Source organism: Neomonachus schauinslandi, chromosome 5 (genome assembly GCF_002201575.2).
Source record: "Neomonachus schauinslandi chromosome 5, ASM220157v2, whole genome shotgun sequence".
In the NCBI taxonomy this organism is placed as follows: domain Eukaryota; kingdom Metazoa; phylum Chordata; class Mammalia; order Carnivora; family Phocidae; genus Neomonachus; species Neomonachus schauinslandi.
In genome coordinates, this window is record NC_058407.1 from 46,166,308 (window position 1) to 46,183,034 (window position 16,727).

At 41.7% G+C, this 16,727-nt stretch overlaps 1 protein-coding gene across 1 annotated transcript in view; it reads left to right on the top strand.

Moving 5' to 3' along the window:
* Positions 1–16,727, top strand: part of PTPRB (protein tyrosine phosphatase receptor type B) — a 111,137-nt gene that overhangs the window by 11,128 nt on the left and 83,282 nt on the right. The window contains exon 3 of the mRNA XM_021678592.1: positions 47–303. Coding sequence (XP_021534267.1) covers positions 47–303 — 257 coding nt within the window. The remainder of the gene's footprint in view (positions 1–46; positions 304–16,727) is intronic.

The window sequence follows — 16,727 nt, forward strand, 5'->3', positions numbered from 1 at the left end:
ACAAAACATGAAGGTAATTTTAGCAACTGTCCTTTCTTTTCCTCAGCTGTCCTGGGAGCAGAAGTTTCAGTGAGGAGCACTAGAAACACGGCTCCGCCCCAAATCCCCACTACTTTAAATGCACTTCCATATAGCCCGGAACACCTTATTAGGAACACCACAGAGGCCTTCACCAGAAGTGCAACAGAACACTCCAGCCACAACAGCAGACAGAGGCAGCACCCCGATCTGCAGATGACTGGAATTACAGAGACACCTTGGGTCCCCTGGACTATTCGGCCCTTCTCCAGCACCACGGAACAGGTAAGGGGAGAATGGGTGTGGAGGGTGACTTAGAAGAGTCTCAGAAAGCCCATTGCTTGAACAGATTCCCTCTGCTGGCAATGCCATTACTCAAGTGGGTGATTAGGTCCTCTGTGTCCTAGCTGCTAACGATGCATGAATGCATTTTGCGTGATGAAAAAATCTTTGAGATAGTACTAAAAGTTCTACATCTTTATAAGGTAAAGATAATTAGGCTGCGATGTCAAAACCACACTCCTGCAGGTTGGCCACAGTTCTGAACCAAAGTCAGGGTTCACAGTCTTAGGCATCACCTAAAAACAGGAAATAGAAATTGACATCAGTACCTTGCAAATTCCCCTGCATCTATGTCACAGTCGTTTCTGCTCATAAGAGAGTGGTCTCTTTGTGACTCTTCACAAAGCAATGGAAGGTTCAGGAATCTAGCACTGATTTGTGAACATGGTCAAATAAGCTAAGTCACGTACCAATTCCGCATTGGCAGCCACAAAAGGACAGACGGGTCCGATGCCTAGGGAGCAGCGATGGTGCGGTCGTAGAGTCTGCTCATGTAGTATTTCAGCTTGAAGTGTTCATCCCCTCAGTTCTGCTTACCACTCAGGGTTATAGGCCACCCTTTGGGGCAATAATAGTGTCATTCCAAAAGTGTAATTTGCAAAGGCGAATAAAAAATGCTGTTTCATTTGGCAGTCTTTAGCCATTTTCTAATAAACCAAATAATTGAAAGAAAGTAGAAGCCCAACACTGTGCATATGACTTAACACCCATTTTAGGGCTTTGCTTTCTTTTGCATTGTGCAGAATTTGCTGTTGTGTATGGTTCCTGGCTAGTAAGCACATACTTCTTATTAATCACAAAGCAAACATAACCAACACTGAGCAACTTGTGGAACTTTGTTTTTATCTCCACTTTTCCTTTACTATAAATCTTCCCTGCAAACTGGTGCTTCCCTTACCTCGGAATATAATTTAGGAAGGTCTGACGACTTTTCTGGATGCTCTTTATATTACTTTAAAACCCAACACTCACTCTCAACCCATTAACAAAGATATTAATTTCAGGAAGTAACCCAGACTCTGAATTCAATGTAAATGTTAGCTTTTCCTCTCCTATCACCCCATCCCTTTGGGCTTGAAGTAGGAAAAGGGAACTTGACCAAAATCTCCCACTTCCCACCTAGCTTTTTACCCACCTCTCCTACTCTGATCATTACGGGTTCAGACCTGTCTGGGCTTGGAAAGTGGGGAGGGGAGACAGGAAATGAGAGCAGGAGAACTGGTACTTGAGGTTGCCATCATGAATTGGCACAGTACTTTCCCTAAATCTCCAACACCTGAGCCCTTCTAGCCATGGATGTCAGTGAGATTTGCCAGTTATTTTGAAATTGAATGCTTCTTGGTGGAGCACCTTCTTGTTTAGGTTGAATGTGTCTCAGCCAAAATGTCATTCTAACATCAGTTTGTAAGAGTACTCACATCTGAAAATATATATATATATATATTTCTATATATTATATATAATTTTTTCCACAACTAACACACAAAAAGTTAAGTGTATATTTTAAGTATATAGCATATATTATACACATATATATTAGTACAGAAAAAGAATTAAGCATAGATTGTACTGATAGATATATATCATATATATCACATACTATACTGATATCTATATGAAGTATGTCAAATAAGAAACATGCTGAATAATAACTATAATAGAAACTTATCTGCCTGAACACTCAAGGATTGCCTTTTAGCAAAACTATTTCCCCATTTTTTTTCTTTTTTTTTTTTTTAAAGATTTTATTTATTTATTTGAGACAGAGAGAATGAGAGAGACAGAGAGCACATGAGAGGGGGAAGGGTCAGAGGGAGAAGCAGGCTCCCTGCCGAGCAGGGAGCCCGATGCGGGACTCGATCCCAGGACTCCAGGATCATGACCTGAGCCGAAGGCAGTCGCTTAACCAACTGAGCCACCCAGGCGCCCCTATTTCCCCATTTTTGCTCACATTTGAGCATTGTGAAACAAACACAGAGAGAGCTCCCAGGGGTGGCCAGGCTCTACTGGGATGAGTCAAGGACACCGAGCTCCAGAGCTCTGTGGCCGGCACACTGGCCCTTGGGCCAACCCAGCACTGTGTTACAGAGCTCATGTGACCTAGTGTCAGAGTTGGATTTACAGGTTCAGGTCATGGTAAATACAGAGCAGGGTGTGTTTTGGTTTTTGTTTCTTTGTCTTTTTCTAAAGTGAAATCCACTGCAATGTTTATGAACTCCCAAATGGGGCACCAGAATGACTACATACTGAGTATTCATCAAGTCATGATTCATGTCCCAGTTTTTCCTTGAAGCTCAGGCAAAATCTTAACCATGTCTTGGGAAGATGAGTGTGTAAAAGCTATGATCCTTCCAAAGGCAGTTTCTAAAATTGCAGTTTCCATGACTCTAATGCTTTAGTCAAGGCATCTCTGCTAGATCATCATTTGATTTAGCATGAACATTTACTCTGTAACAGTTAATTATAAATAGCTGTAGTTAGATACTTGGAAGGGAAAAGTCACTTGAGAGGTAAAATTCCTGTCCTTTGAAAGTAATTTTGAAAGGTACTCTATCTCAATACCTAGAAGAGCATAAAAGAGAAATAAAATCATTCAACTTAATTGCTTCAAATTCAGTAAAAAGAAATTCTTTGTGTGTCAGTTGTTTTCTTTATCAGATAGCCCTGGTCTGTGATGATTTGGGATTGACTTAGTATAACTAGGCTGTGAGTTGAGGTGGTCTGTTACCAGGTGATGATGGGAAAAATCCAAATGTGAGGATAGGAACTGTGTTTATGTAACTTTGCATCTCCAGCATCTGAACGTAGTGCTTAATACGTTATAAAGTTTGTAGAAAGATAAAGAAAGGTGTGGAATGGAGTGAAGCAAAATGGGGGGGAATGGAATGGCATGAAGTGCAATGGAGTGGAATGAAGAGGAATGGAACAGAATGGAATGGAATGGAGAAGAGTGGAATGAAATGGGATGGTGAGGAGTGGAGTGGAGTAGAGCAGAGTGCAGGGAAATCGAATGAGGAGAATGGAATGGAGTGCTGGGGAAATGAGTCGCTTGAAGTGGTATGGAAGTGGGTGGAATTGTTGACCACTTGGGTAGCAAATGTCCCATCTACCATCAGTGTCCAGGTATGATGGTCATGTTGAATGGCCATGCACCTTTTTATTGCCTTAGTGTTTTAAAGTTTGTGTGTATATAGAGTTTAATATTTAATACATAATAATATAGTGTTTCATTCAGGGGCTAATTCTCCAGTTCCTTTTCCTCCCTTCTAATTTCCCCCCATTTCATCTCTTAATCACCCTTCAACTCCCCCCCCAAAAAAAATTATAAGAGAAGAAAGGGGAAGAGACATTGATGACTGTTCAATTTAACAACTTTAGAAAATGTTCATCAACTCAACAAACTTTTCTTGAAGACCTAACTAGTGTCAGAACAGAGTGGTTGAGAACTCAGTCTTTGAGGTCAAACCCCTGACTCTGCCTCTTACTAGTGACCTGGCAAATTACTTAAACTCTCTAAGCCTCAGTTTCCTCATCTATAAAATGGAACCTCTACCTCCTAGGCTGTTACAAGGATTGGGAGAGATAATGCATGTAAAATGCTTACTACAGTACTTGGTCCTTAGTAAGCATTTAGGAAATAATAGCTGTTATTGCTGCCTTTCACTGAGACACAAAGATAAATGACAAAATTGTTGCCCTGAAGGAACTCACTATCTGCTGTGGTGTTGAGGGAAGTAGAAATATACACAGGCTCTTATGGAATACAAAGCAAGGTGCCTAAGTAGTGTGAGGGTTTCAGGAAGTATCTTCTGGTAAAAGGAATATCTGAAATAAACCTAAAGGAGAATAGAGTAACCTAATAAGAGGTAGGGGAGTGGGAAGGAGAGAGGTGGAGGAACTGGGATGGGGTGGAATAGAGAGTTAGAAAGTGATTTCAATTCTTACCTAAAATTTGCATTTTAAAGAAACTTGGGGATTTTTTCACTTTAGTCCAATCATCTATTCTGTACTCATTTATTTTGTGCTTTCTATTTGCCTGACATTATGGGGGATGTGAGAATAAATAATAAATAAAATCATAATACAGTGTAGTCAAAATCATTGCATGTAGGACCAGCACTCTGCTAAGAATGTAGAAAAGATTTCAACAGTGTAAGAGCCCTGTAATCATTTTCCCATGTACAGAAATTGAATGTATATTGATGAAGATCTCAAATACATGTTTTCAAATGGTGTCTTCATCCAGAAATAGTCAGGAGTTCCTACTTGTTATTTTAATTAGTGACACTATTAAACTATCTGTCATTCCTTTGGTTCCCATCACATGTAACCACGAGGTAGAATTTAGAACACTTAAACTGAAATAGAAATCTAGAGAAGAATAAGAACTGAAATACTAAGATTTTATGCTTGGAAATGCTATGTATGTCATTACTACTAATTAATGTTTATGCAGTGACCGTAGTGTTCTAGATCCACAATCAAAGGATTAATTGGGGTTGGAACATGGGGCGGGAAAAGTGGCATGTATTTATGTCTTTCCCTTGTGTCAACAGTCCCTCTGAGTTATGGGAATGAAACATGAAGAGACACTGTGCAGTATCTACAAAGAAGAGAATCTAGGAGATAAAAATAATATCTAAGATTTGTGTGCCAGGAACTATGCTAAGCACTTTCATTTACTCTGGGAGGTGGGTACTTGTATCCATTTTCCATCACTGTATAACAAACCACCCCAAAACTTAGTAGTTTAACAAAATGACAGTTTACTATTTCTCATGATTTTGTTGATTAGTTGGGTGGTTCCTCTGCTGGTGTCACCTGAGCTCACCCCTGCAGGTGCATTTAGCTTGGAGAGTAAGCTGAGCTAGAAGGTTGATAATAGCCTCCCTTGCATGACTAGCCATCAGTGCTGGCTGCAGAATGGGGCATCTCAGTGCTTCTCCACGTGGCCTCTCTTCCTCTGGTAGGCTACCCCAGCTTCTTTACATGATGGTTTAGGGGAGTTCTGCAAGAAGGAAAAGGTGGAAGCTACAAACCTCTCGAGGCCCAGATTCTAGAATCACATATCACTTCTGCCACATTCTGTTGATCAATGTGCCCAGGTCAGATTTGAAGGTAGGGAAAACAGACCTCACATTTTGATGGGAAGAGCTGCAAAGTCACATTGCAAAGGGCCACACATATTGGGTGGGACGAAACTATAGCCATTAAATAATCTATCATGGTATTTATTATTGTTGTTGTTACTGTTATTATTATTATTTTGCAGATGCCTAGCTTAAGTTTGAAGAGGTTAAGGACTTGCCCAAGGTCAAATGATTAGAAAACAGCAGAGCAAGAAAAAGAGCACACACACACACACACACCCGCACACTTGCTCACTTTACACTCTTACCTAGAGCTCCTATTAATGAAGGTAAATACCAAGGAGGACATAATTTGAAACAATTACTAGTAATGCTCCTGCAAAGTTGTCCTAGTTGACCCTTTGGGAGCAGAATTTTCCCTACTTTTCTCTTTTCCCCTCATTCCTCACATCCTCACCTGCCGGTGTGAGGGGTTGGCCTTTAGAAGGCTGTAGACTTGGGTCAGTATGTGGTTTCAAAACTAACTCTCTCCCTCTCCCTTGTTCTCGCTCCCTCACCCTGGACATGAATTAAATCATCTAATACCAGTCATGTGCCTAGTAGTGCTGGAAACCCCTGTGTAGTTACTGTTAGCTATTGTTGTTATCCTTACCATGATAATAGTATTATGTAGCTGTGTGTGTCTTTACAAGGACAAAGTTGATGAAACCAGAAGCATGTCTACCTTATGAGTTAGGAAATAATCTAGACCAGTTGTTCTCAAAGTATGGACTCCAGACCCAGAACTTAGACCTACTGAATCAGAAACTCTGGGTGTAGGGCCCAGTAATCTGTGTTTTAACAAGCCCTCCAAGTCACACAGATGCACTTGAAGTTTAAGAACCACTGACCTAGACAAATCTGGTCCCTGACCAACAATGTCTTCCTCATAGAGTTCTAGATGCCTTAGTTTCCCACAATTGATGGCACTTCAGTGTGTTGTGTTATGAGGGGGTGGGCCAGGGTGCTATAATAGCTAAATAATCAAGTAGTGGAAATTAATTTATCTAATTACAGCCTCCTGCTATTCCTTCACAGAGGGTACATTCTGTAAGGAATGGGGCCTAGGGTGGTTAAGTGGAGCCTGGGCAGATAGGGAACTGCTGCTAGACCCCAGGGTCTTTGTGGTAATTAGAAAAGTGCGTTTCCAGGCACACAGTTCCACCATGAATGCCCAAGACATGGTAGCGGGCCATGGGCTGGATTCCAGCCCCAGGCACACTCTCAGCCAGGCATCCCCATATACCACCCACACTAAGATGAACTGAGTCTTTGTGCACTGGCCCAGTTGCAGATGAAGCCGGATGTAGGTGTCAGAAATGTGCCCTGCATCGTCCAGCCATTCGCTGTGGGCAAGGTGAGACAGGCAGGGCTAGAGGCAGCAGGAAGTCAATCTGTTGGGGGACCTGAGTGATGGGGGGCAGGAGGAAGAGTCATGTGTGAAGTGGCCTCCAAAGGGAGAGAGGGTGGACCTTTGACTTCACGTTAGCTTCAAAATCTGACCAGCCTCTATCTGTTGTTTGAGGAGTGGGCTCTAAAGAGACGTCTAGTCTGGACCCCCTCTCAGCCATGTGACCTTGATGGAGATGGTGTGATAAAATGGTAAAGGGCCAGGGCTCCCGTGTTGCAGAAACCTGGTTGAAATCCTGGGGTCGTGGAATCTACTCAACTCCAGTCGTAATTGCTTCCTCTTTCAAATACGGATAAGTAAGGGTACGCTGCCTCACAATGCAGTTGTGAGGATTCAAATCTGATTAAGTGAAGTGCTTAGTCCATTGGCCACACGTGATAAGTAGTTGATCATTATAGCAATTAACACCAGCTTCCTGTTTCTGCTTCATCATTCCCACCCTGCCTGCTTCACAGAGTTGTAAGAACCAGGGAAGCTGACATCATTACACGAAAATGCTTGGAGAGGAATACCATGTTGAACACGAATTAAAAAAAAAATGTTCCCGGTTGGTTCAGATTCTGCTAAAGATCCATGAATCTTGTTTGGAGGCACACCTCCTTCTTCCCCTCCCCACCCTGCCAGGCCCTGGCCTGGGACGGGGATTGCGTTTCCTCCGTTCATGAATAGCCATTGTGGTACAGCTCGGGCCTGAACTGTTCTGGGCTTCCTTCCATTTGGCCTTCAAAAAGATCACAGCCCGGGGCACCTGGGTGGCTCAGTCGTTAAGCGTCTGCCTTTGGCTCAGGTCATGATCCCAGGGTCCTGGGATCGAGCCCCACATTGGGCTCCGTGCTCGGCGGGAAGCCTGCTTCTCCCTCTCCCGCTCCCCCTGCTTGTGTTCCCTCTCTCGCTGTGTCTCTCTCTGTTGAATAAATAAATAAAAAAATCTAAAAAAAAAAAAAAACAAAGAGATCACAGCCCACTGTGAGCCTCCAAATAAGTAACAAGGCAAATGCAGAAAATCCCCACCTCCTCCTACCTCCCTCAAGTCTGGGGTAACCTCCTTTATTGTGTTACTTGAAGTATAGAAGGGAGGTGTCCTGCTGCTACCAGTCTTCTGTGGCCAGAAGAACTAAAGAGAGGACAATACTCCCCCTTTACTGGGGCGAATACCTAGAGGGAGAAGTGCAAAGATGTAGCAAAAAGCAAACAAAACAAAACAAAACAGAAAAACCAAAAAACCGAAAGACAAAAACAGAAAACCATCCCCCAATCATTCCTCATGAACAAGAACTCTTAGATTGTCTAGTGTGCTTGGGGTCTGATACAAGCAGATTCTGAGACTGCTGACAGGGCAGAAGGGTCATTCTGAGGAGCAGTATCTTGTGTGAGGGATGTATTCCTAAAGACCCTAATTTATAATTAGCATCATTCAAGCCTAATTCTGACAAAGAGGGTTTTCTTAGCTCGCCAGCTAAAGTGGATTGCCATGTGCCAGTAGCATAATAGGGTCTGTAATTTACTTGAATTTAAAGCCCTCCAGCTTTAAAATCTCAAGGATTTTTCTTTTCTCTGCTTTTCTTTTCGTTATGATTTGCATTACTTTCTATTTTGTGTGCGCGAAAGTTATGTTCATATTTTGTCACAATATAAATCGTGTGCACATAAAAATGCAACCATGAAACAGAACATGTGCATCGAAATGGGCTCCTTACACGCCAGGATTTCTCTGGCACATTGGTTTCCCTGAGCAGATAAGGGCTGATGCAGTGGGGAAAAGAGCAAGGAAAGGGGGAAATGATATCAAAGGAGAAAGGAGGATGTGCTAATTGACATAGGAAGTCTGTGGCTCTCAGCCTGGGCCTTACATACATCAGAATCACCTGGGAAGAGTTTTAAAGATGCAGATTCTAAACTTCTGCCTCAGTCCTACTGAATCAGCATTTACTAACACAGGACCTCAGCACCTAGGGTGTAAAAATCTCCCCATTGATTGTAATACGTGATTAGGTTTTCGATCCCTTGGAGAATAATTGAATAATCAGCTTGTTAGAACAAACACTGACCGCAAGAGAAGGGGAGAAGTCCTTCTGGAGAGGTATAATCTGAATGGAATCTCAAGGAAATATCCGACAAATGCAAATGGAGGACAATACTATAGAAAAACTGACTCGTATCATTCAAAAAGATCAATGTCATAAGGATCATTTGAAAAAGCTGAGGAATTGTTCCATATTAAAGGAGATTAAGAGACTTGACAAGGAAATGCAATACAGGATCCTAGGCTGGATCCTTACTAGAGAAAACAAAAAACAAACAACAACAACAACAAAAAAAACCCAAATGCTAAAAAGGACGTTATTGAGACAATTAACAAAATTGAAATATGGGTTGTGGATTAAAGCATTATAACAATTTTGAATTTTCTGAATTTGGTAACTTTACTGAGACTACACACTTAACTCAGGATATACACAACCAGCTCTGAAAGGTTAGTTCACAGGTAAAAACAGTCTACACGGAGAGAAGGAAAGAACGGGAAAATGAATGTGGGAAAATGTAAAAAAAAAACCAGCAACAGAATTAGTGCGTCTGGGTAAGGGCATATAGAAGCGTTCTGTACAACTCTTACAATGTATAAGTTTGAAAAAATAAAAAGTTTAAAAATTAAAAAGAGTAGTTTGCTTAAGGGCTTTTAGAGGGTAGAATCCGAGGGAGGCTACAGTGTTAGGGATAGACTAGCAGCTCCCACCAAGACCTGGCTGTCTTGTTCAAGGACCAAGGCGAGAGAAAATGGGGGCAGAGGAAGAGGAAAGCAAGCACCACGAAAGGAATGATGATGAATTTGCAAGAAAGAACAGTAAAGCCAAGAGTCAGAGCTGGAGGATGGGCCCGTTGGTAAGCCTGAAGATAAGCTAAAGAGCTCTGCAAGAGACGAAGTGCTTTAAATCTCTGTAACTTCGCCGGGCTGCCTAGTGATTGCACCAGCATATGCCACACACACAATAGCAACTGAAAAGGGGAAATGCTATGAATTCCAGGAGCTGTCTTTAAAGCAAAACTCCTTTCTACTCTTCCCACACTTTGGGGGAACAGGCAACAGAAAACTCCCATTGCTAGATCCAGCTGAGATCCCAACCAGGTAACCTGTTGGGGAGGGACATGGGAGGCACCTCTTTTTCTTCAAAGCTCTTCTATTTTGGATTTCTAATAGATGTCGGCCAAGAAGTACACCCCATGTGCAGAGCTTTACTAGGTGCTTGCCCTTCATCTGTGTGTCTGTCAACATTTGTGTTTGCTCCCCTTTCTGCAAGGCTGACCTTGCAGTCCAGAACAGCACAGCTGTGGAGACAATACTGAGAGTGGGCTTTGCCAAGAGTGTTGACCCTAGTGATCTGACTTAAGTGACCTCCTGATCATGTGAGAAGCATTAGATCTTCCATGGAGTAGGCAGGGTCTGTCCATTTGGAGCAGGGGCTGACTGGTCACTAGTTTATCCCAAGGCTTAGGTGCTAGGTATTCTTAGATTCTGTGATGCTAAGGGCTCGGGGTCTGCACTGGAGGGCTGAAGAATGAAATTGTGTTTCAGATTTACGAATACTTAGTCATGCCCTTATTTAGTGTGGAGCTATGAATGTTTCCTCTGTCAATAGAAAGTAGACACCGAGTCTCCACAACCTGGGGATGTGGGTGAGATAATGAAGATACATGGGCTCTTTCCTTCATGAGGTTTATAATCTAGGTGACAGTTTTATCATTACATTTTTGAAAAACATGATAAGAACCTTTGATCTTCCACTTTGATCACCGTTAGCCCCAACATCCAGGGGACTCTAGGATGCTCTGTGTCTGCCTCCTCCAGCAGACAAGGGCGGGGGGGGGGGGGGGGGGGGGGGCTGTAGGGGGAGTGCTTGGGGGGAGCTATAGGGAAGAGGCAAGCAAGAATGTGGGCCCAACAAGCCCTCCATCTCTTGATTTTTTTTAAAGAAAAGTCAAACTCCAGATTTTTTTTCATGTAAAATCTCTTGTTCTCAACATTAGCCAAGTATTCTATTTTTTTTTTTCAAAACAATTTTAGGGGGCACCTGCGTGGCTCAGATGGTTAAGCATCTGCCTTCGGCTCGGGTCGTGATCCCGGGGTCCTGGGATGGAGCCCCGCATCGGGCTCCCTGCTCAGCGAGGAGCCTGCTTCTCCCTCTCCCTCTGCCTGCTGCTTCCCCTGCTTGTACACTCTCTCTCTGTCAAAAATAAATAAAATCTTTAAAAAAAAAAAACAAAAAAAACAATGTTAGGATCACACTATAAAATCCAGAAAAGGCAAGCGTGCTGGCCAAAGAGTGAGCCCTGTGTTTGCAACCTTCAGAGAATCATGGGAAATAATGCTGTAGCAACAGTGGTACCCAGAAAAAAGAGGACAGAGTCTCCACCCTCCAATCACTGCTTTCTAAGATAGATGAACTAGGTGATCATTTCTTTTTGTTTTTGTTCTCCTTTTCCTGAGAGCCAGTGTTATCCCTGCTTTGTCTGTCTACCACGCTCGGGGCTCGGGTTTGGACGTTGGTCTAGTTCCTGAAGGTGGAATGCGAAGCAGCCACGCCCACACAGACCCAGGATGCCTTAATACCTTGACTTTGTGAGCAGACGGTTTCTGGGGGGTGGGGCAGTGGGGACTGAGAAGCAGGAGTGAAGACACAGCAGAAGCCGCTGAGGTTGAAGATGTTACAGTCACACCTAGTTTTAAATCATTATGGTGACAAAGCTGTGACAAAAGCTATGCAAAACCCTTTTCCTCCAGATTAAAAAAAAAACAGTAACAACAACAACCTAGGGGAGGGGAAGAGGGTGAGAAAGCAGTGTAGAAAAAAATACCAGGAAACCTTAGAGATGTGTCTGCTGAGAGAGATGGTGGAGCCTGGTGCTAAAGACATATCCGGCACCCCCCCCTCCCTTTTGGGACTTAAAAAAACCTTGGCATGGCCACCAGCCAGAGCAGCCCTTGGATGTCTTTTGTGCTCATCTACTGAAAAGTTTCTCTTGGGTATGAGATGGGAAGCAATGGTAATTTACTATCATTTGGTTTTTCTCAGAAAAAATTCTCGTCCACGGACTTTGTCATACTCTAGCATTACTGGGCGCTCAGCATCCATGATATATCGGTATTCATATAATATTATTACCACTGAATAATCATAGTATCTAACATTTGTTGAGCCCTTTAGCCAAGGACCATGCTTTACACAACACGGGACCTTGTCATTTAATCCTTACAACTCCTACCCCCCCTGAAATGCCTTTATTATTTCCATTTTCCTAGAGACCTATAACCTAGGAAGCGTATGACCTAGGAGGATAGAGAGATTCCTTGAAGTATAAGTATTCCAAAAATGGTATCTCTAACCACCGAAGAGGATAGTCACGGTTCTTAAAAAAAAAAAAAAAAAAAAAAAAGCTGCTTATCAAAATTACCTTACCTTAAATTTTAATGCACCTCTTTTTAAATGCATGACACCTGCTAGTTAAAATGTATTCATTTCTGTCATAATTTATTATTGAGCCAGTTTGAATTAAAACCTAGAAAAGGATTCACCATCTTATAATCATTTTTAGTGGGCACATTCCCTGATTGCTAGACTTTCTTCTTTTTAACAATATCTGGGGAAACACACATGAGGGTCTCATGACAAAAGTACTTCCTCGGAGAAAAAAGCATCAGAATTGACCCATCATCTAATATTTATTAAGTCTGCTGCATGTTGATCCTTTTTCCTTTAGCATCCACATTTTATTTTTATTGAGAAGTTATAAATATCAAATTTGTTCTAAATATATGTAATAGAAAAAATATATTTTATATAACATATAAATAGGCTTATATATTATATGAAATATATTATTATATATTATATCACCAATTTACTTATTTGACACCTTCTAAAATAGTTTAAGACCTTCTAAATCACTTACCTAGCTCCTTGTAACCAGAGAGCTCAGAATTTAAATTTAAAAGAAAAAGAACAATAAGACATTATTAACTCTCTTTACTATAAAACGGTATCTGGTGCAGGGCTTTAAAAAAAAAAAAAATGGCTCCACCATGGCATTTTTGATCCCTCAGGTGTGATAAGGCCTAGAATTTACATTTCTGGCAAGTTCTCAGAGGATGCCGCTGCTGCACTTTGAGAACCACCATGCGGAAGCATAGGACTTCCTCCCCCGTCTCTTTTCCTCCTTTAATCTTCCCTCCCACCTCATTCTCTTTCAAATCAATCTTCTCTTCTTTGATTCCTTTGCCCTTTCTCCTTTTTTCCTCTTCTCTTTTCCGCCCTCCCTTCCAAGGTGGTATTTGAGGCTTCCAGCAAGAACATGTTTACAAGGACTTGTTTTGAGTATTTATCCACATAACAATATTTACTGAGCAGGTACAAAGATTCCTTCCTGCCTCCCTTCCTTTCTTCATTCATCCATTCTTTCAACAAATATTTGATGAAATTCTTTTATGCCAAGCTCTATGCAAGGAGAACAAGATTGCCCTAAGAGAATTCTCCATATGCTTGGGAAAGGCAGGCAGTCAGAAGCATATAAGGCATTATATTATTACCAGGTGTCATTAATGCTCTGAATTAAACAAATGGATTGCTGAGATGAATAATTATAAAAGGACACTTTTTCCTTGTGTGGTCAGAAAGGGTCTGGCCCCCCTGGGGTGTGTTGAAGCTGAGACCTTAAAGACTGAGAGGAAGATAACCAAGCAGAGAATCTGGGGAGGAGTGGTCCAAGAAGATGAAAAGGCAGGTATAAAGGCCCGGAGGCAGGAAAAGGTCAGCTCTGTGTTGGGGTGTCTCCAAACCCCAGGCACACGGTAGGTTCTCAGTCAATATTTGCTGAACGAATGAGTAAATGAATTATCAGACCTAGGCCCCTGGAGCAAGGAGGCAAGAAGAGAGGCCAGGTCACGAATGGCTCTTTAGGTTATGGGTGAGGAGTTTGGATTAACCAATAACTTGAGCAATCTACTCTGCCCTCCCCTCCTCCCCGCAACCTTTCCACACCCACCTCATAACCTCATCTACAGTAGCAGTTCTCAAAGTGTGGTCCCTGGACCCCTGATGACCGGTTGTTTCTCATTCAACATCTGTGTTTATAAGCTGACAAGAGCCGTGCTCTCATCCATGAATTAATAATTTATGACTATGTAAATTATAACAATTAATTGCTATGACAATTTGTTTAAAAGGCAACTGTTTGTCCACTCACGTCTAATCAGAAGCAGCCCCACCCTTCCCATGCGGTCTGGGACACGTTTCCAAGTGGCAAAGAGAAGTGGTCCCAAATTCCTGGAATGCAGTAACCTCCAAAGCATATGCAGTGTCATGATGCGGGATAAATAGGTTCAAAAGAAGTTGAGGAATTCCAAATAAAAATGAGAACAAAGAAGAAGAATGAATCAATTTATTTATACTTTGTAAAGTAGTTTCAAATAAACTCCTCATAGAAAAAAAACAATATCTGGCAACCTTCCCCAGTCCCAAACTGCCTTGAATCCATTACAGTTCTCTTTAATTTCTCCTATTAATATAACTGTTTTTTAAAAAGAAAAATGTAATCAGTAAAAGCCTAAGTTTAAACTTTTCCTCATTGTTTCACAATATGCTAATCCTTATGGGCTATTTAGGATCCACTCACTTTGGTGGGAACTCTTCTGTAAGCCTTAAGATTCTCCAGGAAAAAGAACTCGGGGTTATATGACTTTGGAAAAGAAATGTCTATGACCACTACTGGGCCTTTGCTTCACGCATTGCTATGATTCTTCATATACATCAATAGTAAAATAAATGGCAACACATGATTCTAAATATATGTTTCTCTGATACAAAAATAAAAGGACCCTATTTAAAAAACTTCTTTTCTTAATTCCTATTTCCAAGGGCATTATTAGCAGATCACTGCTAATAACCTAGAATTTGGAAACATCTAGACTGTATTGTAAGGATTTTTTGTTATCCCCTTGCTTGATTAGTCCTTCAAATTTTGCGTTTTCTGATGCATTTGCCTGCACCAAAGGAAGGATTATAGGAAGAATGTTAGACAGTATGTTGAAAATGAAATACAGCTTTTAGATTAACTTATAGGGTAGGGTAGGTTGTGGCATGCAGGGTTTAAAAAGAAAAAAAAAAGATGGTGGGCAAAACTTGGAGGGGATAGGATTTATTGAAGATTTGGGCAAAGGGCAGAAAATAGTATTTAGTATATTTGGGGGAAATCTCAAATCTGCGGGGCAATTTATGAGAAAATTCTATAAACCTCAATGGAAAAGACAAAGCAAGAGAGAAACTGCAGAAGTTAGAAAAGCGCAACCTACGTGATGGTTGAATTTAAAAGAGAGGGGAAAAAATGTGATGGGGATGCAGTCTATTACCAGGTAAGCCAACACCTGGACAGCACATAAGCGTTTACAAAAGGTGCTTTCACATCTGTGACCTTATTTATTCTTCATAACAGCTCTGGGAAGTATTTAGAGTGGTATAATTCCAGTTTGACAGACAAGGAAGCCACATTGTTTTCTGAATACAGCAAGAAAAGAGAAAGGTAATGAATGTTGAGAAGGAACGAAGCTGCAAAAAGACCCCTTTAAGGGCTGAAGGCAGCCTGTCTGTAACAGAGAGGAGGGGACCACCTCTGATGCTGCAGAGACGTGGGAGGCTGTGAAAAGACATTGAACGTGGGGGTAAAATACAGAGGGCGAGGAAGGCTCTCTTGGAAGGCAAGTCATCTGGGCAGAGAAACAGGAAAGATTCTGTCTTCCCAGAAATACACGCAGTTCAGGTTTGCCCTTTGAGCGTTTGCTAACTTGAAAAGGAGATTTGAGATCTCTGGTCTGGCTGCAGATTTAAAGCCCATAGAATCTCTGAAGGGGTAGCAATTTCATTTTTTCATTCAAAGGTTTCTTAAAAACATGTTTTCTGAAAGAATCGAAACAATTTTCACTTTTTTCTGCTTATCCTCAAAGTAGATACAGTTGATCCAGAAGTCGATACTCTAGCTTTCTGTAGAATCTGCCTACCTGAGAAAGAAGGGAATATGACATTCTTCTTATTGATTTAGCTCCAGAGTATTTGGTTGTGAAAATTAAACCGGGAAATCTCATCTCTTCTGGCTGTTGTCAGAGAAGGCACCCAAGAAAAGCAACGGAGCATTATAAAAGTTGTTGCCATATTTTGCTTGTATCACCTGTGTACAATTAAACATTTTTGCTCTTTGGTTATTAGAAGCTCTTTTAAAATCCATTTTCACATACATGATGATTCGGATACCGAGGCAGTTGGGCAGTTGCTAAAAAGCTATAGTTAGTGCTGGAAACTGAGTCAATTCCAGTTTTTGTAATACGTGTGGGAACTGAGCCATCAATAGTGTTTTCCTCAAAGGAAGAGTTTTACTGCTTTCTTATATTGCTCGGACAATTATGGATGAAATGGTATTAACTACTGGATGGTCAGTGGTGAAACTGCTTTGTAGTTTGCTTTGTGCGTTGAACAACGGGCGGTGATTACATTTGTTCTTGGTCAGCAGCATTTGCATAAGATTTAGGGAGGACACCGACCTCTATACAAGAGAAAGGGGAAAGTGACCGGCAGAGAAAGAGAAAGGTCAAGTTGACAATGGACAAGATCCTTTGGGGGTCTTTTTCTCTTGCTGGTGTCAGGGGGATGTGCGTTGGGACAAATGACTGCTTTGAGGTGAGAAGGGCAAAAGCACTCTAATAAAAGGCTTCAGGAAGGAGTGTAGGCGACCTAGGGAAATCTGCTGTGGTCAAGTTTAATCCTGGGAAAAGAGGCCCCGGAGAAAGC